We start from the raw sequence: 22,505 nt of genomic DNA on the forward strand, positions 1-22,505 counted from the left end.
AAAGATTTAATTAAGACACTAAAAAAAAGAAATAAATATAATTGTTCGGAATAAAAATCTAAGAGGAATCAAATCAAAAGAAGTATGTATAAATAAAAAGTATAATAAATATTTAAAATATTAAAATTTTTGGACCAAATAATTTGACAAAAAACTGGAAATAAAAAGTCAAAGAATTGTGAGATATAGCTTCAAATTTACAGGCGCTCCTTTTGTGCTTCAAATTATCAAAGCGCAACTCAACATTTAACTGAAATACAATTTACATACATACATATAGTTTTTTATGTTTAGAGAATATTATCAAGTATTCTTATTTAACACAATTTCTATAAAATTAACTAAAATTCAATTTTCTTCTTTGCCGTCAATGCTCTACACAGTTTAATCAGGATCTGTACTCCTCATCTGGCGTGCAATTGGCCTCATCCAGCGCCTCTGGCAGCTCACACTCACCCTGCAGTCCCATACTACCGCCGGCGGTGAGTGCGAATGCCGCCGCTGCAGCAGTAGCGGCCGCACACAATACCGCCGCCGCAGTCGTCGCCGTAGCAGCGCAAACCGCCAATCAGTCGGCGAGCTTAAGCGCAACGACGAGTCTGCCACTGGGCGGCAGCAGTGGCAGTGGAGTGCCCGGCAGCGGTGGTGGCGGCGGCGGTAATGTTGGAAGTGCTGGAGTTAGTGCGGGCATCGGCGGCTCTGTGATCGGTGGCGCTGGTGGAGTAGTGCTCAGCGGCGGCGGCGGTGGCAGCGTAGCGGTCAAYAGCGCGATACAGCACAGCAGAGCGCATACCAAAGAAGAGGATCTGGGGGTGCCACGAAGTGATGCCGAAGGTAAGTGTAAGCGGTTAATAAACTATGCATGCCAAACTTGAATCTTACAAATTATTTTTTTTTTTTATGTTTTTGTGTGTATACCTATGAAGTTCGCGGCACGACATTGAAAAATATTTAAATTTCACATCGGCATTCGCCAAAGAATTTTCATGAGCGCAAAATTTATGCGACATCTAATCATTGCTGGCGAATTCTACAAATATTTTTACAAGTTTTTGTTTTTGTTTTTGTTTCAAAGCGATCAACCTAACTGGTGCACACACACATATATACATATGTGTACGCGCTCTGACTCAAACGAAAATCCACTGAAATATGTGTAGTTGGCGGGCAGGTGTTGGCAGTGAATTCCAGTAGCCGCATTGCGCCTTGATCGGAATGCGGTTGCGCACTCTTTGGTGCGTCGCGTCGCGTCGCGCCGCTTAGGCGAGCGTTTTGCAGTTTAAGTCAAGTCAAGTCCATCTGAATTTTTCACATTCCACAGACGAATTTTTAATATATTTACTCCACATACATACATATCTACATATTTGCGCACATCTACCATATATCTATATACAAATGTATATCGTTATGTAGTTATACATATGTATATGTATGTATATGCATGTGCGTGAGCTTTTGTGGTTGAATGCGCGTGCGCCTTAGTGACAAGTCCGTTGCCACTGCTAATTAATTTGCAAAAATTTTTCAGATTTTTCAATGTCATTAACTCTCGTTTCCATTAATTTCGTTTTGATTGCCCATCTCATCGCACATTCGTGTTGGAAGGAAGTGTTCAGAAATATTTCAAAAATTAAATAAATTAAATGTTTATTACTAAATTTGTTGGCGAATTCAAACAGTCAAATGCCTATTTGACTTTACTAAGTCGGAGGTGTTTAATCTACAAGCTGCACTGATTTATGTGGTTATGCTTTAAATGACAAGCGAAATGTGTTTCTTCCGCGATTTTTTACGATGGCACATATACAAGCACATACATATGTACATAACTACATGGTTGGTATATATGTATATGTTGGTTGTATTAACTTTTTAGTCAACTAAGTTGTTGCGTGAAATCAACAATAAACTTGTTTGTGACAGCAAAAAGTCTTGTGATTTTCTTATGTTTATATAGATTAACTAGGTTACGCTGCGCGTAAAGTGGATCCAATGAGCCGCAGGGGAATATTCATGAAATAAATTTATTCATAAATTAAACTCATCATAATTGATGCCCATACAGTCTGGCGGTAAAAATCATTTATATTATTTTATTTCCATTAGAGCGGTAAGTCCCATGGGTCGTAACTAAGGAAGTAAAGATTCACATATGTCTAGCGCTTTGCCAAAAATTAATCCCAATCTCACAGCCAAAATCGGTTTTCATAATGCTCAAACTTGTTACTCTACTGAAGAAGTGAAGAAAAATTATTGTTTATTGCTCTGCAGCAGTCAAAAGAACATCTCGTGAGCTAAAATACAAAACAGCGTATCATCAAAACTCAAATTATGTATGAGTGTGTGGTAATCAATACACAACCCTTTTGTAACCGAAATACAAATTTTGTTTCAATAGGAGTGTATGATAACCAATATATAACCATTTTATAACCAAAACTGAAATTTTGTTTCAATTTCAGCGGTTTCTATTACATCGTTTTTCCTTCGCCTGTAAACTTATTAAAAGTGATGTTACGTTATTATGAATTTTACGTGACAATATGTAACTACGAAAACAATTCCATAAAATTTTAAGAGTCCTTCGAAGGTTTTTTAAGACGCTTCTAATTTTTAAGGGCTTCTCATTTATCAGCACACACAAGGAGTATGAGATCCTCTTCTCTCGTTTCCCAATAAATTACTTCAAAAATCTAAATGAATATTTAAAATGTATTTCCTTCAATAACTGACAGCGTTGGTTGATGATTGTGTAAAAATTTCAAGTCGAACGTTCAAGTCATTTTCGAAAATTTTTCCTCAACATTGCAGTTAAATATGATTTCAAATATATTAGTATAATAATTTCCATTGCAATTTTAATATGAATTTTTCTTAATACACTGCATTTTTTAGTACAATTTTCTAAGCATGCTTTCCTTATATTCACAGCACGTCTGGTGGGTTCGCATCACAACGAGTCCTCCTGCTCATCGAGTCCCGATTCACCTCGTCACAACTTGCATGGAGCTCAGGCCAAGGAGCTGCCCCTGCCGTTGGACACATCAAATGTCAATGGACAGGGCAGAGCACAATACTTATCAGCCACCTGCGTCGTATTCACAAACTATTCCGGCGACACGGCCAGCGTGGTGGATGAGCACTTCTCGCGTGCGCTCAACTTCAACAACAAAGACAGCAAAGGTGAGTTAATAAAATAGTCGAATAACAGGCAATTAAACACATATTTCTGCAACAATGCATATTTGTGCATGGAAATGTGACCGCACACATACACATACATATGTACATATATGCATACTACAAATCTATGCATATTTGGCAGTGTAGTTTGAAGATGGTGTTGGCGATACTAAAGCGAGAAACACTTGCAACTGCATATTTTCCAAAGAAAATGCGCTGCATGCAGTAGAGTAAATATATGGATGTGTGTATGTGAGTGTGTGTTAGTTGTGGTTCCTCTTGCGGCAATTTTTCCATGAAAATCGTACTTGGAAACTGCCGCTTTTTGGGATCGCTCGTCGCTCGTGAAAGTGCGAGGCTCGCACCAATTTCGCCACTTTGATTTACATGACTAATGATGCCTTTTATAATGCGGCACGGCTGATTGGCAACGTGGTTGTGTAGTTGTGTGCATGGCGCTTTTGTGATGATCAAAAAGCGGCTGCTGTCATGTAACTGTCAGTGCAGTGGCACAACGTACGCGCCTGTCTCGGTTAGCCGCCAAGTTTGGAGGGCGCGTAGTAAGGGAGATGTGTGTACGAATACAAAAATGTGTTAAAGCGTTAAAGAAACTCCACTTTTCTTGTACTTGGCGCTTGTCAACCCGCGAAGCGCCTCTTCTCACGTGTTTACATACTTATTAACATACAAAGCTGCCATGTCATAATGAGTGTGTACAAGAAATTAACACGAGTTTTGCTTAAATTGTTCCTGTTGCCTCAGTTTGATATCTCAATATTGCACGTCTGCTTTGTATTGTTTGTGATTCTTTCGCAAAACAGCACTTTCTGTCGCACACAATAACTTCATAAATTAGTCAAGGCGTGGCGTTGCAGTCGCTTAACCGCTCAACCGCTGTCACCGCTGCTGCTGCTTGCGCTGTCATTGCCAGACACTTGCTGCTTGTTCTTTTCGATTTCGCTAAATTAATTACCGCATTTAATGAAGATAAACGCGTTGTCTTAAGCACATGACTTGTCTTTTTTCCCGTCTTTCAACGTTTCATTTCACCCCTTGGCGGTTTTTCAGCCATTTAGTTACTTTTACTTTCACGTGTCTCGCTGCGCGTCTTCTTCAATTTTCATGTTGCATACTTTTTGCTTGTTCATCAGCGTGTTCGAACTCATTACCAAAAATGTTTTTCACCAAAACAGCCAGAAAGCTTCAAGTGCAATACATAAACAAAACATTTTTGGTGTGTTGTTTTGCTTTGCGGTTGTCATTGACTGCACCACAGAGTGTCAATACAATTGATTTATTTGACACAAATGAGTTTTGCTAACACAAACAATAACTGTTGTTAATAATAGAGTGTGGGAGGTGTTGTCTAACAAATTATTAACTTACTTTTTATATTTTTTTGACCTTGAATTAATAAGTGCAGCTATGAATGTATTTTAAGTCTCAAAAATTGAAAGTCTTAACACTTCGTGGAAATGATGGTTCAACACTTAAATAAAAATTTAATATTAAATTAATATTTTAATTCTCAAGAGGAAATTCACAAAAAGGCCATTCAGAGTAGTCCTTAGATTATTACCCGCATTAAGCTAAAATTTGTTTTTTTATCTCTTTGAGATAATTTTTAACAGAAAAATCTTCCTCAATTTGCCTCATTTTTTTTTTTTAATTCTTAAAATGAAAGCTCTTTATAGACCTCTGAAAAATGCACAACAAATTCGGCGGGATGATTACTGGCTGCCGGAGCATCTACAAATAGAGCCTTCGGGCATAGCTCTGTGGATAATAGCGGTTCGACAAACACAGACTACAAGATCCCACTTTTTCAACTGGGAAAGAAGGTTTAAAGTAAATATAGAAAAAGATGGTTGGTTCGAAAATGGACGATTGGCATAAGGCAGCCTTTTAAATTACCGGGCCACTGCTGTATATTTCAAGCTGAGGTTTTTGTTAATACTGGGCTCTAATGCCCCTTCAGACATTTTCAAAGTCAACATTTACGTAGACTTATTAGCGAGATGTGTTTTGGGAAGCAGGGTAGAAGTGAAAAGTGTTGCCAGAAGCAGGCAACTTCACTTCTACTGGGTACCAGGCCGCAAAGACATCGAGGGTAATGAAATAGTGGACGAGATTTCCAAGAATAATGCGCAGCTAACACCCGAAAACGTGATCAACATTGGAAAACCCATGCATTGTCCATACGACGATCTGAACAGAAGCATGGTAAAAATCAAATCCACATAGAACGAGCTAGCTGGGGCAAAACTGCAAAAGTCATGTGCAAAACGGTAGACCGGAGGTACACAAAATTCCTATTGGTACCCGATAGAAGAGACTGTAGAAACATAATCGAAATACTAATTGGTCACTGTCTGTGACATACTATAAAATACACACGCCCTCAGAATGGGGTTGAAAGATCGAGAAAATGTATAGAGCAAGTCAGAAGGGAAAGAATAGAGCACCTCTCGTGCTCTTGTACCGCATTAAGAAGACTACGCTGTAAGCATCTATGGTTCCCACGGTATGATACACTGGATCAAGTATCGAGTAAGTTCGCAGAGTCAGTTAAAATCGTGTAAAACGCCGGCATCCTAAAATATGAATACTCCTCATGGACCTAGAAACTGAACTCCGTCGATGGTATCGCAAAGGACTAAAGCTTGTCTCTGCGTGGCTTATTAGATTAACTTAACCTAACCTATATGAGCCAGTTTTTCATTTACTTTAGTGTTATTGTAAAAGGTATATAATATATTAACAGCTTATTTTTTATCCTTTTACTGAAAAACACAATAACAACGTTCGTGTATATTTCCTCAAGATATTTTTTTTTTTCTTGTTACACACAACTTTTTGCACTCATTAACTGGCATACGTTTACCATAATTAAAGTGAAAGTAATTAATTATGCCAAAAATCGATTGCAGGACATATGTAGGTATGTATTTTTGTAATTGCAAGAATCTCGATAATTTCAGTTCTTTAAAGTATTTGAACTTCAACACCAAACTGGAATGTGGCACACTTACAAGAATTCCCCAAAGAGTACAAGCATTTGTAGGAACCTATCCGTAAGTGTGTATGTATGTTCGAATACAGCACTGTACATATGTACATACCTTGGTTGCAAAAAATGCCTTTTTGTATATAATTAATACATACTTAAATATATGTACCGTACGTACGCGCATACATGCATACAAATGATGCTTTAGCATTGGAGTTAAAACGTGGATATAAAGGAAGGAAGGCATTGTGCTGTTAAAATTGTATTTATAAATAATGCCCTTAAAAGAAATAGAATCATTAAAAACGCATTTAAACGATACGCGCACGAGACGGTAATACGAAAAGTATGCATACATATCTTTTGCTGGGTTCATTAAATTTAACAGGGTGGTAGTTTGGTAGGTCTAACAAAAATTAAATCAAAATTTTTCTAAACTCTGTAATAAGTTACTCAAAATCTTCTGGAATAATTGCTAGAAATGGAATTAAAAATAAATATTAATTTATTTTTTAGGGGCATACCTACTGTAGCAGTTCTTTTGAAATTTCACGTATATATTTATAAGAAATCTAAGATAGAAAATAGAAGCAAAAATATTATATATTTTCCAAATTACACACGATTTTCAGTGGCCCTAAAGCAGGTTCTAAACTACTGCAGTGACTCCGGCCTTCTCCATGGATGATACCTTAACAAAAATTCTCTCGAGAAGATACTGTTCTTACAATAATCTATGGTCGAAAAAATAAAAGATAAATTTTACCCAAAAATGTTGGTTGTCTGTGACCTGCTCAAATTCGATTATATAGATTCATCCATAATGTAAGAAAGAAGAAGAAGAGAAAGAATTTGTAAAGTATTCTGAAAAAGTCAATCTTAACTGAATAATGAAATGAAAATAAACATTTTGTGGATTAAAAATTTTTTTAAAGAAATCTTTTATCAAATACTTATATCAGAAATCAATAAACAAAGCACACTCATATATTTTTTCAACCTCAAATCACTAGAAATCTCACAGTGTCATGAAAATTCAAAACTTGAGTAGTGTTATGGCAACGAACAAGCCGTCCAGGGCGTTCCCACGACAATCGGGTCTACATAACCGGAACGAATACAGATTTTTATACGACCAAGGACTTTATCCTTGGCGAAATTTTGCTGCTACATAAACAACAACATAGCAATAAAACAATATTTTCGAGGTTTCCGTCGATAGTGACTCGTATGGTCACAGACTGTGTTCAGAAAACTCATCGAAACCATTTTTTCCATTAAAAATTTCTGTAAAAATTGCCTGAGCCCTATGTATTACATAATTTAGATATGATCCCATCCAGGCCTGAGAAACAGCTGATATTTCCGTACAGACATGCCATACACTACTTGAAACAAGTTACTTCTCAACTACAGGGTTCCGCGCATATTCCAACAATTGAATTATGCTGTTGCTGCTTGTCATTTGTAATTTTTGCTTTTGAAATTTTTCAATTATACTTTTTTGTGTGGTATTTGCATTGGAATGCACCGTTGCAGCGGGCGCAAGCAATGGGTGGTGGTCGCGCTACTGTTTCGGGTTTTCGGCCGCTGCAATGCCAACGCCGCACTGCATTAATTCATTAGTTGCGCGCATAAAACACTTAAAACGAGCTAAAGCGGCGTGCAATGATGCCCAAAAATATCCGCGTGCGCCTTACTTCGATATATGAATGCACATATACATACATACATACAAATATGCAGAAAGATCCCGTGTATGTGCARCGGCTCGAAGTTGAGTTGCTGACGCACTGGCTCGCTGACTCGCTCAGCCATGGCATATTCATGATTCGAAAGCAATTTAATTAGATGCCAACCGAAATTCGATGAAATTCCTTTGTGCGCGCCACAATGCATCGCAAGCAACAAAACTAAGTTGTACAACAATAAGAACAACTAGCGCAGCAGCGGCTAAAACGTGTGCCAACAGCGGCGGAAAAAAAACCGTTTGCATCTTCATCGAATTTCGCCGCAGCTCGTTGACAACACTAACACCAAGCACAAGCACATACTATATACATACATACACATGTGTCTTTTTTGCTGTTTTTGCTGCTTGTTGCTTTACAATTCTACAGTTGCTCCGCATCACATGCAGATGTCAAGCTATTTTTAATTATTGCTACCGATTTTGTCCGTCCTCAACGTTGACTATTTTTTCTTGGCGTTTATTTAATTTTAAATCTAAAAGTCGAACAACTGCATCATCGTTCACTCTGCGGTCCTTGCCGGCTCGCTTTTGCTGCGGTTGCCGGCCGCGCATACCTTCAATGAAAGGTGCGCGAAGTGCAGCCGAAGGCATTCAACCAATGCCTTAGTCGGACTTCTCGCTTACTTTCTTCTAGTGCAAGGAATGCATGCGCTCATATCGACTTGTAAACATATTTACACACACACATATGTATCTCCTCTTTATATACACTCTACTCTTGTTTCTGGTTTGGTGTGCGTGTGTGTGGTCTTTTGGAGATAACCTCATCAAGCGCGCTTATCAGATTCGCAATAAATAACATGTAACGCCCCTTGATATGCAACAATATACACACTCAGATATACAAATACAAAAAGTAGGGAAATTATAGTTCTTTGTATGTAACGGTGCACGTGACAGGGCTGTCAGCGAACACACGTAGGCGCAGCAGGACATCTTAATCAATTCTGGTATAAATACACACATATCTACATATGCACATACATATGTATGTAAACGCTAGAAAATGCCTTCATTGAAGGTAAAAGAAAGTAAATTGCTTGGTAACGGCCCTTGGTAGCCCTGCTTATCTCTTATAGGCAGCAATTGATCTGCCATTAAGGACACTACACGGCTATTAGTAATGCGGTAGGCTTGATCTTATTAATTAATAAAAATTACAACAAAAAAGTAGAAAATACCATTCAAGAGTAGAAATTCATATATGTACATATGCTTGATGGCAGGGAAGAATTTTGACTATGTAAAAACGGCGGACACAGAAACTAATTTAATAAATTACTAACACCTGGTCAGTGTAATATAGTTTGAAATATGCCTGACTACGAAACTAACCATCATAAGCGAAAATTTTGAGAAGGCAAAATATTAAACTATCTTTCTTCCAAGTAACAATATACCCCTTGATAAATGTTATCGGACCTCTCGACATCGCATGAGCTTAGTAGGCGTTGTTCAACAACTTGAACCTTTGCTCCTTCTGGCCTAAAGTAAAACAGAGAAGATACAACTACTTGCTCAATGCAAGGTTCATTTTGCCGCAATTGCAAAAGCTTTTACTGGATATTGTCCAACAGGGAGTAAGACTGAAAATCTTTTCGTACGTTATTTGTCAAAGTTACATATATCGAGCAAGGTGAGGCGGAAGCATCCAGGACTTCCTCCTCCATTAGCAGCTTTTGCATGACTCAGGTTGAAACATACACTTCGGCAGTCATTACTTTGGCATACCTGGTGAAATAGGCAGAATTAATATTATCCGCCTCCAAAAATTTCTAACAACCTCGATTTTTGAGAGTTCTTTTGATCAAGACTGAGCAGTTCTTAGCTATCACAAGGCAACGGTGTTCTCAGCTGTTCAAAGGGAAGTTTTTTTGGATTCGACCTTTTAGCCTAACTTAACATAACTTACGAAGCTTCGAGTAATTTTCCGATTTTGTGAAATGGATGGCAATAGCATTCTGAAAAATTGCATCATGTATGTAGACAATAGTCTACGCTAAATTTCGGTCAGTTTTTTATGAGTTTTATGCCATTGTAGTCCGAATTGAACAATTTGTTTAGTTTTGCACAAATCTATGTCAATTCCGTGAAGATAATTTGTGAAACAAAAAAATATTTCCATATAAGAACTTGATTGCCACAAAAAATGTACCGCTAGGTGGAAAATTCAAAGGTACGGGTCACGCGTTACTTGTGCGTCACGCTTCGCTCAACTTATGGTCAACATCCGGCCTACTGAGCGTACTGTTCGCAAAACCATCACCTATCTTGAGACCCACCCATCGGCCAGCACGCAATGAAGAAAATAGAAGACCGTTGAGAGTCGATTTGGTGGATGGAACGGCTTGGCGCATTTTATGTTTAGATCTTAAATTGAAAGCGAACAAAATACAGCTTGTGCAAGAACTAAAGCTGCTCGACCTTATCAAGCGACATGGTTTTGCTCTAAGGACTCTTGAAAAGTTCCAAGAAGATCCAACGTTTTCGAGCCAAATTTTGTGCAGCTATGAGGCCCATTTCTGGTTCAGTGTGTATGTAAACATAAAAAATTGTCGCATTTGGGACGAGAAAAAGCATGAAGACTTTCAAGAGCTGTCATTTCATCCAAAAATAATAACAGTTTGGTGTGGTTTGTGGGTCGGTGGAATAATCGGTCTATATTTCTTCAAAATGGTACCGGTGAGAACATAACCATTAATGGCCACAGTTATGGCGATATGACTTTTTCATGTCTGAAATTGAAGCTAGTGATCTTGGAGCCATTTGTTTAAACTGTTTTGTCATATTAAAGGACACACGCTTCAATCAATGGTTTCATTGAAATAACACTTCGGTGGACAGATACCATCTGAGATATCTGAGACGTAGCCCAAGCCAACAACTGAAACGGATAATTTTCGAAATAGAAATGACAAAAAATATTCTTTCGAATGATAATAAACATTCCCCATTAAATTTGAGGTTTCTATGTTTTCTCTTTAAAAAGTAGCAAGCTTCGAAATGGATCACCCTCTATATACATATGTACTAGAGGATCCGGCCACGCGTTTCTGTGGTATATATTTTATACTTATACTCGTACTATTCAATATAAAAATATTAAATATTAAATATTTAAAATGAAACGGTCTTTTCCGAAAGAAGGAATCTTGGTTAAGTTTACCGAAACATAACTGACAAATGGCTGCTAAACAGGCATTGAGGACCATTTCCCTCAAGAGTTAGCTTTTACTTTACTTCTTTTGCTAATTCAACAGTTCGAGTTATGCAGAACTTCGAGTTATGGAAGTTGAACTGTATTATATTTTTTTTGCGGATTGTGAATACATGCGTATGTTTAGAAATATATTCAGTGATATTTCCCATAAACATTGACGAACCAGTAACTGTTATTACAGTTGTCCTCTTAATATATTGTAATAAATATCAACAAATTGTGAGACAGATCAATATGCTTATTGAGATGTTCGCTTAATAGAGCGTCCATTTAATACAGCTTTCACTATATTTCTTATTTATAAATTGGTTTGACTATCCTATCTACTAAGTTGCTTCGAACAGAACACAGTGTGCTAAATTTTGCTAAAATCGGTTCACTAGTTTAGGAGTCCATGGAGTCCAGGAGACAAACAATGTGACACGTAATTTTTATATATAAAGATATTTCGACATATTTTGGTTAGTCCTATATATCGAGAAATTTGACATTTTTTCAATTCGATATCGGTTCAATGATAATAATGTCAAGCATATGAACTGTAACTGAATACTTTCATTCAAAATATACCCGAATACCTATTCACAAAAATACTTTTATATGGCTGGGCGTTTTATATAGTATGTATTTCACTACTAATAGTGCGTATATTGAGCATAGCTGTTTGCCGTTAACAGTTATGCGTATAGCGTTATAATGCCCTAGTGCCATAGTAGTGCGTCGGATATAAAAATAAAAGGACTCACTTACCAATTACTGCAATAAATTAAACTCATTAATATGAAATAGTTTAGCTAAATAAAGGCACGTCTCTCTGTATGTACCTCAGCTTGTTAAGCTGTTTATATATGCGTGTGTGTGTGTATGCAAGAGTGTTCATTGAACGTGACCACATGGAATAATAAATGCATAAACGCTTGCACTATTAAGTCCCGTGAAGTTTAACTACCAAAAATAGAGCGAATAACAGCAAACACTACTCAACACTTGCCTTTGTGCTGCGATGGAATGCAACAGCCGGAATTTCGTATTGTCGCACGATCAACGCTCAGCGCGCAACGCGGTGCTGCACAGTCATACTGCATTAACCAATAAATAGGCGGTTAGATTTGGTAGTGGCGGCAGACGATGTTGCACAAGCTGTGGCAGCTAATGTGGCTGCTGCTGTTGCTATTGTTGTTGCTGTTGCTGCTATGGCTCTATGACGGCAATGCCGCAGCCGATGGCGACGCGGATGAGTCTGACTCTACCAACGACTGACAACATTCCGAACTCAATTTAGTGCGGGAATCGCATTTGTTTGCACTCTTTGTGCGCGCTACATGTGTTTTGATACTCTACGAGCTGTACTGTGCAGCTTGAATGTTACAAAATTGTGACAACAACAACAGCGCAAGCGCTCGGTGCCACACCAGTAGCAGTCGCCGGCGGCGCGTCGTATTACGCCTTCTGCTTATGCCAATGCTCAGATGCCGCGTGCCACAGTGGCTCCAGCACAGAGCCAAAATCAGGCGCAAATAGRCAACAACAACAAAGCACATACACAGTATAAACACAAACGTGCATAGATTGATGTTTACATGCAACGCGTTGCATTGGGGGCAAACACACCCAATTCCTTGTTAGCAGCAATGCCCCAGTCTGCTCCAGTTAGTCGAAGACAACTGCTGGTAACCAGTCCCGCCAGTCAGCTGCGAAGTCTGTCGTCAGCCCATCGATGCGCATACGAAATGACGCTAAGGAATTCCCATTAATACCAACACAATTGAGGCACGTTAACGTGCATGCGTAAACACAAATCCATACACACACATGCCACATGCAAACCAAAAGCATCAAAACACCGCGAAAGTAAAAAAGTTAAATAAAGACGAAAATGAACAGAAGCAACAACAAGACAAACCGAACACGAATCCATAACGACAAACAACAACCGCATACGTGCGCCAAGATGTCTCCATCACGCCGTGTTAGGCCGCCGCGGCAGCGCTTGCACCGAAAGTCGGTAGCGGAGGCTAGCGCAAGCATCATTTAAATTCACTTTCAATTCCTCAATGCCAACCAATTGAAACTACGAATGCCACAAAATACTTCCAACTGCTGGCGGTAATCAGTGGAGGCGGCAGCTGTGGCTATAGCAAGAGGGTGCTTGTTTTAAGAATGGGATTGAGGGAAGAAGTGTTTTCGAGAGTGGTAGAATTAGCTATAAAAATCTTTTGGAAATTTAAACATTAACATTCCAGTGAATGATATTAATTTAATCAAATATTTTATACTCCCAACTGACCTTAGAGGACAAAAAGAAAAACAAAATACATTGTGAAATAACTCTACTGTGATAATAACCTAAATGATTATAATAATAAATATGCCTCTCAGAGTTTTAATTCAACAAAAGGGTTGCGAAGTTTTTAATTCAAATTTTTTTGGACTAAAAATTTGCTTTTAAAATTATAATAATTCCAATTTGAATAAAATCCAAAATGTTGGGATTTAGAACTAAATTTTTTTGGTTCCATCTTCTGATTTCGGAACTTTTTGCCTAAAATTTTTGGGATTAAAATTTTGTAATAATTAGTATTATATTTTTTTTTCGGTGAATTTAAATCTTTTATAATAATAAAAATTGAATCCCAAACATCTTAGAATAAAAATTGAGAAAACATTTTTTAAGTTAAAAATTCAATATTTTTCTAATTAAAAGTTGTAATCAATAAGGTTGATAAAAGGAATTATTTACATATTTCTAAGCAAAAATGTTTCTTCTTTTAATTTTTAATTATAAGCTTCAGACAACCATTTTTTCTGCTTTTTCCGGTGTTTGGGACCGAAAATTAAAAATAAATTTTTAATCTTATTTTTGAGATCGCTTTATTGGATCATAGTATCAAGGTCATAAACATTATTTTCATTTCCAGCCATCGGGCATGTGTTTTTGGGTATTTTCTATTCTCATGGACACGTGTCTGACATCAAAATATACTGACTGAAAGAGTGACAAAACAGTCGTGCAATGTCTTTAGTAAGATACAGGGGAGTCGAAGAAGTCTTTCCGTATTTCTAATCAAAGTCCAACTAACTTTTTTTTATATTTATAATAAACTCTAATGAACCAAATTGATACCATTTTGGTCATTTTTCCGCTAGAAACATTATTCCATCAGTGTAAAACATTTTTGGTTTCTCGACGAAAAGCTAACTTTTCTTTTGTGGTTCAAAACCGTTTGATGATGTGACGGTCCTGGTCAATCTTTTGCCTAATTTCATCGACCTTTTCAACGTCAACGTGCAAAGTCATCTATTGACAAAATACGAAAAGACTTTTTAACCACCCAATATTTTTGACATCATATAGCCAAACTTGATCGCAGCATACAACGAGAGGTACAGACCACTAAACCCACCTATTGAAAAAACATTGGGCTTATTTTACTGTGAAACTATATTTGTGTTGACATCCTTTCCAAATATTATTGGTTATTAATTGACATTTTGGTCATCTTCAAGAATTTGACGGATCTGTAATCTTTCAGTCAACAAGTTTTCTGAATTATATATATGTGGAATATTTTCTACACCGAAATGCTGTAAACGATGTTTATTTCATTCAAGCTACACGATTTGGTCTAGGATGTGCAATTAATAACCTGAAGATCTACAAACTTTTCTAATATTCTATTAAAAATAAATTTGTAAAATAAGAATAGATGTTTTTCCGATTGTCAAAGAAGATAGACAGTTTCTTTGTAATTTTACTTTTATACAGAATAATATATTGGCAAAGTGTATTATTATTGAACAAAAGTATAATTTGAGATGTGGAATGACGGATGTTTATCATATCAACTTTTAGTCATACTTGATACAATAATAAAATAAATTCATAAATTTTCTATATTTTTTTCTTTACAGAAACGAGTAGCCCCATGTCAGCAAGAAACTTCCCACCTTCGTTTTGGAATAGCAATTATGTACACCCCGTACCCGCACCAACACATCCGCAGGTATGATAATTGTAGATATAAGCATGAATATTTACAAATTTGTTAAGCAAGCGATGTCTAGGCGTATAAAGTTATCACAACAAGTTAGCAACTGCCTATAAATTCTAGAAGAATTCGACCAAGACATTACTTTCTGATGATTTTGTCTCTGTTTTTAGGTTGGCGATTTGTATGCATCGGACGGTGGCTACGCAACCGATCCCTGGGTGCCACATGCGGCCGCCGCACATTACGGCTCTTATGCGCACGCTGCACATGCCCACGCCGCTCACGCGCATGCCTACCACCACAATATGGCGCAATACGGTAGCCTGCTACGGCTGCCACAGCAATATAGCCACGGTACCAGGTAAATGCAGTACACAAATTTTCTTTAATATATTTTTTTATTTAATATGCGAATGTGGGTTTGTTATTAGGGATGATCAACTTTTCTCGAAAAAAAATTTACAGTTTTAATTTTTAGTAAGAGTGTTATTCATGGTGGTTAAATGAACTGAAATGCAAACAGATATCATAATTAAAAATTATTTTTATGCAGAAAATCATTTAATAGATTAATATATTAAGTATCAAAGTTTGAAATGGCTCTGGGATGTATTAGAGATTAGGCTAGTTGAAAAGTTTTGTCACGAAGATTTTAACCCCCAAAAGAAAAAGTCCTAGACTCCGTAAATATATTTATGATAAATGACCAGAGTAACGAGCTGAGTAGATTTAGCCATGTCCATCGGTCTGTGCCACAAAAATAGTTTGAGATACTAAGAAGCTGCTCATTTGTCGGAACAGCTGCTAAGAGCATATTATTAAAGGATGATTCATTTCGAGGTACCCTACTTTTTTAAAGAAAAAACACAGAAACTTCAATTTTAATGGAGAATGTTTATTATCTTTTGAATGAACATTCTTTGACATTTATTTTTTTTGAAGATTATCTCTTTCAAATGTTGGCCGTCTCAGATGGTCCATGCGTTAAGTCCAATTTTCGATTATTCATTCGACGATTTCGACAGGTAACTGGCGAATGACACGCGCGATGTTTTACTCCAAGGCCTGAATCGAAGGGAAATTGTTCGCATAGACACTTTAAATATCCCCACAGGAAAAAACCTAACGCTTTGATATCACATGCTCTTGGTGGGCAATTGTCCGACCCAAAATGTGAAATTATATGCTCATCGAAGTATTCTCTCAATAAATCCATTGATTCATGCGATGTGTCTGTAGTGCCGTCTTGTAGAAGCCAAATGTCGCTGAGATCACGAGCTTCAATTTGAGGCATTAAATATTCGGTTATCTCGGCGCTGTAACGTTCACCATTGACGGTCACATTTTCATCGAATCCATAGAGCGAAGCGCTGTCCCTTGGGCAGATCGGGTGGCTTTAGTACTGGCACAAGTTGAATTATGTACGCTTTCAATTTAAGATCTCGACGTAACATGCGCCAAGTCATTCCATACGCATCGAATGGCGCCGAATCGACTCTCTTTGGTCTTCGTGTAGCCTCGAAGCTACGGCTGCTATTTTTTCTTCACTGCGTGCTGGACGTGGTTTATTAGGTCGAATATTATCAAGTAAAGAATGCTGGGTTCAAAATGGGTGATGGTGTTGCGAAAAGAAAAAAGTACATCGACTTGGACAATTCATTAGGATATTGATGCTATACAATCTAGATCAAACTCAACTTCCTATATGAAAAAAAATATATTTTTGAAGGGTATTATTGCTTCGTTGCAATAGAAATTAAGTTTTGTCACCATTTTACTTATTTTTCGTCTTTCTAGAGCCAAATTGGCCTATAAGAATTTATTGAGATTTAAGTAGACAGGAATGAATTCTAATAAATCGTGTGAGGTTATGAATTTTGCTAACAAATAGTGTGAGGTTATGACTTATTAACATAGCATATGTTCGGCACATTTGCAATTCAAGATGCTCAAAAAAAGATTAAAACGGTAACACCTTAATTAATATGGTATTATGTATGTTGTTCTCGAAGTCACATTGCCTTGCACTTTTTATTTATTATTTTAATAATAAATTTACAAGTTTTTATTTATCTATGTGTGTGGACTTGATATTTGCGAAAAATTTTAATGTAAATATTTATTTGTTAGAAACTTTTCTCATTGCAGACTGCATCATGACCAACAGACCGCGCATGCGCTCGAAAGTGCGGCAGCCTATTCCAGTTACCCCACAATGGCAGGTGAGTAGACACGCACAAAAAGGGCAACTAATATGTAAAAACATATGTATATACTCATATGTACACATATAAATATGTATGTACATTCATAGATATAGTTTTCACAAAGGTTAATATTTACCATAACGCACGTAATGTTGATATGTATTACACATACACGTGGACAGTGGAAAATATCCGCTCTCATCCAAGCTTTTTTTTCTTAGCCTTTGATGTTTTTGAACCATGTTAAGATTGAACATCGCACTTATTCGCAATGGAGAGCACCTTTTAAGTGGCAACTACTATTAAATTTTTTGTGTGAATACCTGCCTCTATTCCTTCATTCAGGAACCGGCCGGAGTAATGTGTAAAATAACCAAAAAGCTTCGTTTTTCATTCGCTTTAGTTTCAGCAGGAGCTTGCAGAATTCTTAGTTATTCTTAGCTGAGCAAAAGTGCTCATCAAAATCCTTCTGCCATTCGATTTAAAATTTCAAAAAATACTAAAATATTTGTCTGCGTCAGCAAAAAAGGCATGAACCGCCAAATGCGTCAACTTTTTGTGCATAAGTTCATGAGCAAACCACTTCCAGAAGTACAGTTGAATATCCTAAGCCTTGGTTCCCCCATTTTCCAAAGCAATATCATCACTCCTTCAATTTTACGATTATATGGGAGCAAATGAAAGTAAGTTTAAGCCTCAAAGTGTCCTTTCATATGCCTGGGTATCCATTTTTAGACAAATAATATATAAACAATTACATATGTACATACATATGTATAGGACGGTAACTATGGCAACTCCAGCTATTGAAAAGCATGGTTCAGCACAGGGGACCCTTTTGAACACGTTGAAAATTTGTTTGAAAAAAGGATGTGCGTGAAACCGCACTTAAGTGTATGTACATACACTTTACATATATTTACATATGTCTATCTTATTCGACCATAAACACATAAAAGTTTACTTACAAACTTCGAACGTCGCTCTGTGCTTCTTTTGAGTGTACACGAATACACACGAGTATATGTATGTTATATACATACATATGTATGCAGTTACATTTGTAAAACATTTTTGGTGGTTACTTGTCCCCAAGTTGATTTGACAAATTTACATACATACACATACTACTTCATAGCACGAGCATATGTACCTATGTCATGTATGTAACATATGCTCACCGCATACGAGGTCGAAAGGACAAAAGCCATAAAACAATAAAAATGGCCGCCAGTCTGGAATGTCTCCGCAGTAAAATTGAAAAGAACTGCCACCCACACATTTCAAGCCGCTCATGTACACCCCTATAAGTAAATACATATTGTATAAATATATGTACTTGTATGTATACAGTGTGGTGTGAATCCAGTTGGCTTAAACAAACGCTCGTTGATTATATTTTTGAACTTTTGCTCGAGTAAAGGTTTTTGTCTGTCAAACGGTTGATATACTATGAGAGGGTCCATATTCTAAATGCGTGTTTTTTCGAACAAATATGGTGTTAGAGATAGATTAAGTTAAAAGCTATAGACTATGTTATTGCCCTACTACAGACATTACAATTTAGAACGAAATTGACCCAAAAATATATGAGTACACCAATATTAACTTTGAGCTCACTAATCGTGTATTCAGGGATGGTTAAGGGATGCCTAAACTGTTGTTGTTGTAACGGTTATCTAGTCCACATTAGGACGGCAAGGTTCAGATGACATTGAGGTCATCCGGCAGTATTCTCAGGAAACGTGCTATTTCAACGTAGTCGGACCATTGTGCGAGAGGAGCCAGATGTGTAGGGTGAGCTGGGCATGTAAAAAAGTGGTTAGTGTCATGCGCAGAATTGTTGCACGCTGGAAATATATTTGACATGCCGGGACCGATTCTGGAAGTGGGAGTTTAACCTCTCTCTCACTCTCGATTCTTGCGACAACTCGAGCTCATCGTCTGTAATAAAACTCGTTATCAATGGCATCGAGTCACTTTATGAAAAGATTAGTAAGGATGCCAAGCCACAGCGAAATAGCAGGTATCTGTAAAATTGGCGATCTGGCAAGAAAGGCACCCCAGCCCCGCTAACAGTTGAATGCTTGGGTGCTCCGCTCTATTCGCGTGTTTTACTACTGGATAACTGTTCATTGCAAAGACATGGCCAGGGCTATCATTTGACGCTGTCGCAATATTATTTGGGCCCAAGTTCGAGCCCTCTTCTTACATGTAGGGATTCCAACAAATCACTGTTCTATCGGCATTCAATTTGTAAGGTTAAGAATTTTACCAGCTGCCAGCTGTAGAAGCTGTTTTAAAGAAAACGAGTTAGAACACTTCAACAATTCTTTCTTGATTTTCTCGCCTTTTGCGAAATCGGTATTGCACACATTCAGATACTAATTGAACTATACTGAGGAATCAGGCTTAAGGAACCTTTTAGTTTTATAAAATCGAATACGGCAGTTCTTTTTTATGATTTCACAAAGGAGTTTAGCGAAAAGGCCTGAGTCGAAGGATGATTGTCAGCATGGACTTTACATATACCCGCAGGAAAAAGTCTAACGGTATGACAATACATGATGAAAATACACGTGAAATTATATGCTCATCGAAGTTTTCCCTCTATGAATCCATTTATTGATGCGTTGTGTGGGAAGCGGATGAACAAAATTTGGCTCGAAACGTCGGATCTTCTTGAAACTTTTAAAGAGCCCCTAGAGCGAAACGATGTTGCTTGGAAAGGTCGAGCGGCTTCAGTTCTGAAAAAAGTACCTCAACTTGTATCACACGTTGGTAGCCCAAGTGCGATCCCCATTTTATGGATCAGCCTGGATCGAACCTAACCTAGCTTATTTTAAAAGACTTAGTGAATCAAAGATGTCCATGTTTATATATATATAGATATTATAATTGACTTCCCAACTCATAAATATACCTTCATTTTCATTGCAGGCCTTGATGCCCAAGTACAGGAATCGTCTAAGGATCTTTATTGGTTTTAAACTGACGTGTAACATTAAACCAGAATTCTCACGCACACACACTCATACACTCTCACATACGAAACCAAAATATATTCGCAAGCGTTGATTGTTAGAATTTTTAAATTAAACTCAAGAATTAAGTATTGGTGGTTCAGCGTTAATTCAACTCTCGAAATTCAATGATCATATAAAACGTAACGTAATGAAAAGCAACAACACTAATACAACAACCAATGTGCAAATCTGTATGTATGTGTATGTAATGTGTAATTGCCTGTGTGTGGACCTAACGGGCTTATGTGTTAATAGCATTTTAAGATATTCAAGCCTCAAAATAAACGATTTCACAGCAGCATTAATCGGTTTAATTTATTTATGTAATATTTAGCATAAAAACCAACTAGTTTAAGTTGAATGCTGCAACAATTTCGATAACAACTATTTATTATAATTATTGTAGCGAAACTTTTAATATTTTGTTGAAATTGAAAAAAAGACAAAAACATATTTTTTAGGTGTAGCTAGGGACCGATTTTGATTTTCTTATTATTATTTGCAAACTACACACGCTTGCATACATATGTATATATGTGAGTAGGTGTGCGTTATGTAATTTTGACGTTGCTGTGTTTTAAAGGTTTTAGTTAGTCGATTAGAACTCGTACATTTGTATTGATTATTGCGGCGTTAAGGTACTTATAAATACAAAATACTGTGTACATAGAAATATATAAGCATACATATTTATATGCACTTACCACATTTACGATTTTATGTTAGAAACAAGTAATTATAATACTATAAATCATAAATGAGGTACTTAAAGTTATTAAAATGCAATAAATGCTAAGACACTTCGTAATTAGTTAAGAAAATTATATGCATAATTATCCTTGTAATTTCGTCTAAGTTCTTTAGTAAATAAATCAAATGTAAAAAAGAAATAAATCAATTTTCAATTCAAAAAATGTGTTTGTTATTGAAATATTATAGTGAATATAGTGTTCCATGTAAGTGGCTGTTTATATAGTACTCTGGTGATTCCAGTCAAAATGCCAACACATTGAACGCTGTACACTCGACAATGTTTTTTTTTTTTTTTGTCAGAGATCAAACGGAATGCACGATTCATCCTACTCGCGCATGCAGTGCCAATCTATGCCGGACTTGCGAAGTAGGACATCTACGTACTAATTCCGCCATGCATACCTTCGCATGGAGACGCTGTAGCCGGTTGGCTCTCGATCTAAAAGTTTTTCTATTTCACTTAATCATACATCTCTTTCTCTGTCACTCTTTTCTTCTGAGGTCTATTGGGGCTGTCGCGCTCCATTCATTAACAAAGTTCCACGCCTGTTGTAAAAGTATCATGTTCCGAAATCGAAATCGGCCTAACCTAACGGTGCTTCAAAAAGCACATAGATCAATACGCTGCGCTGATCAGCGCCCCAAATAACAAATGCTTTTTGAACGTATTTTTTGGTTCCAACTGGTCTAGGTGGAAGGGACACATTTTCCACCTTGGTCGGGTTCAAGACCGACTTAAAACCTCTGTGCGATTCCACACTGGCTTGGATTTTTCAACTCTTCATGACCTAAGGTTTAAACCACAGCCAATGCGAATTTCCACAAAGGGACTAACCCAATGAACAGATTGGAGTAAACTCCAAACTGGTAAGACCTCAGTAAGAGTCTCCGGCGAGTAGTTCAGAGGCAGGATGGCTTTTAAGGCATCCGCATATATGCGCTGACCCTCAGCTACCCGAGAAGGATAAGGTGTGGAGAATTGGCCTCCAGCTATCTGAGCATAATTGCTGTTCTGGCTTTTGGAGGTTGCCGGCTCCTCCAGTTGGATTTCCATTGACTGCTCCGTGGATGCGAGCCTCGTTACTCCGTTTACTACCGGATGCGGTATTTCCGCGCTTACGTATCTTCAAGACAGGAAAAACATTTTTGCCTCTGACCCTGTTTCTCTGCATCTCTCTGCTTCCGCAGGAGTTCTTAACTACAGGAGGTGCCTTGGGTACCATTTTAAACTGCCATCACTCATTCCTCCCCTACAAGGATCATCATGACCACTCGGACGACCTGTGTTTCCTCTTCCTTTTGCTAACCCCTCCTGTTACGCAAGCCCGTTGCGACTCCCCTGAGTTCTGATAAATATC

The 22,505-nt window shown here is 37.4% G+C and overlaps 1 protein-coding gene across 2 annotated transcripts in view; it reads left to right on the plus strand.

The window, feature by feature from the left end:
* Positions 1 to 20,455, plus strand: part of LOC108975967 (protein vestigial) — a 36,190-nt gene extending 15,735 nt beyond the window's left edge. Inside the window, exons 3-8 of one of the 2 annotated variants that reach the window (XM_018944830.1) lie at positions 384 to 834; positions 2,935 to 3,186; positions 15,082 to 15,173; positions 15,332 to 15,522; positions 17,292 to 17,383; positions 20,309 to 20,455. In XM_018944830.1, the coding sequence (XP_018800375.1) occupies positions 384 to 834; positions 2,935 to 3,186; positions 15,082 to 15,173; positions 15,332 to 15,522; positions 17,292 to 17,383; positions 20,309 to 20,358 (1,128 nt within the window). In that variant the 3' untranslated portion in view covers positions 20,359 to 20,455. The remainder of the gene's footprint in view (positions 1 to 383; positions 835 to 2,934; positions 3,187 to 15,081; positions 15,174 to 15,331; positions 15,523 to 17,291; positions 17,384 to 20,308) is intronic. The other variant, XM_018944836.1, reaches the window with a different exon arrangement.
* The last annotated feature ends 2,050 nt before the right edge of the window (positions 20,456 to 22,505 follow it).

This window comes from Bactrocera latifrons, unplaced genomic scaffold (genome assembly GCF_001853355.1).
Source record: "Bactrocera latifrons isolate USDA-ARS-PBARC rearing strain unplaced genomic scaffold, ASM185335v1 scaffold_114, whole genome shotgun sequence".
NCBI lineage: Eukaryota > Metazoa > Arthropoda > Insecta > Diptera > Tephritidae > Bactrocera > Bactrocera latifrons.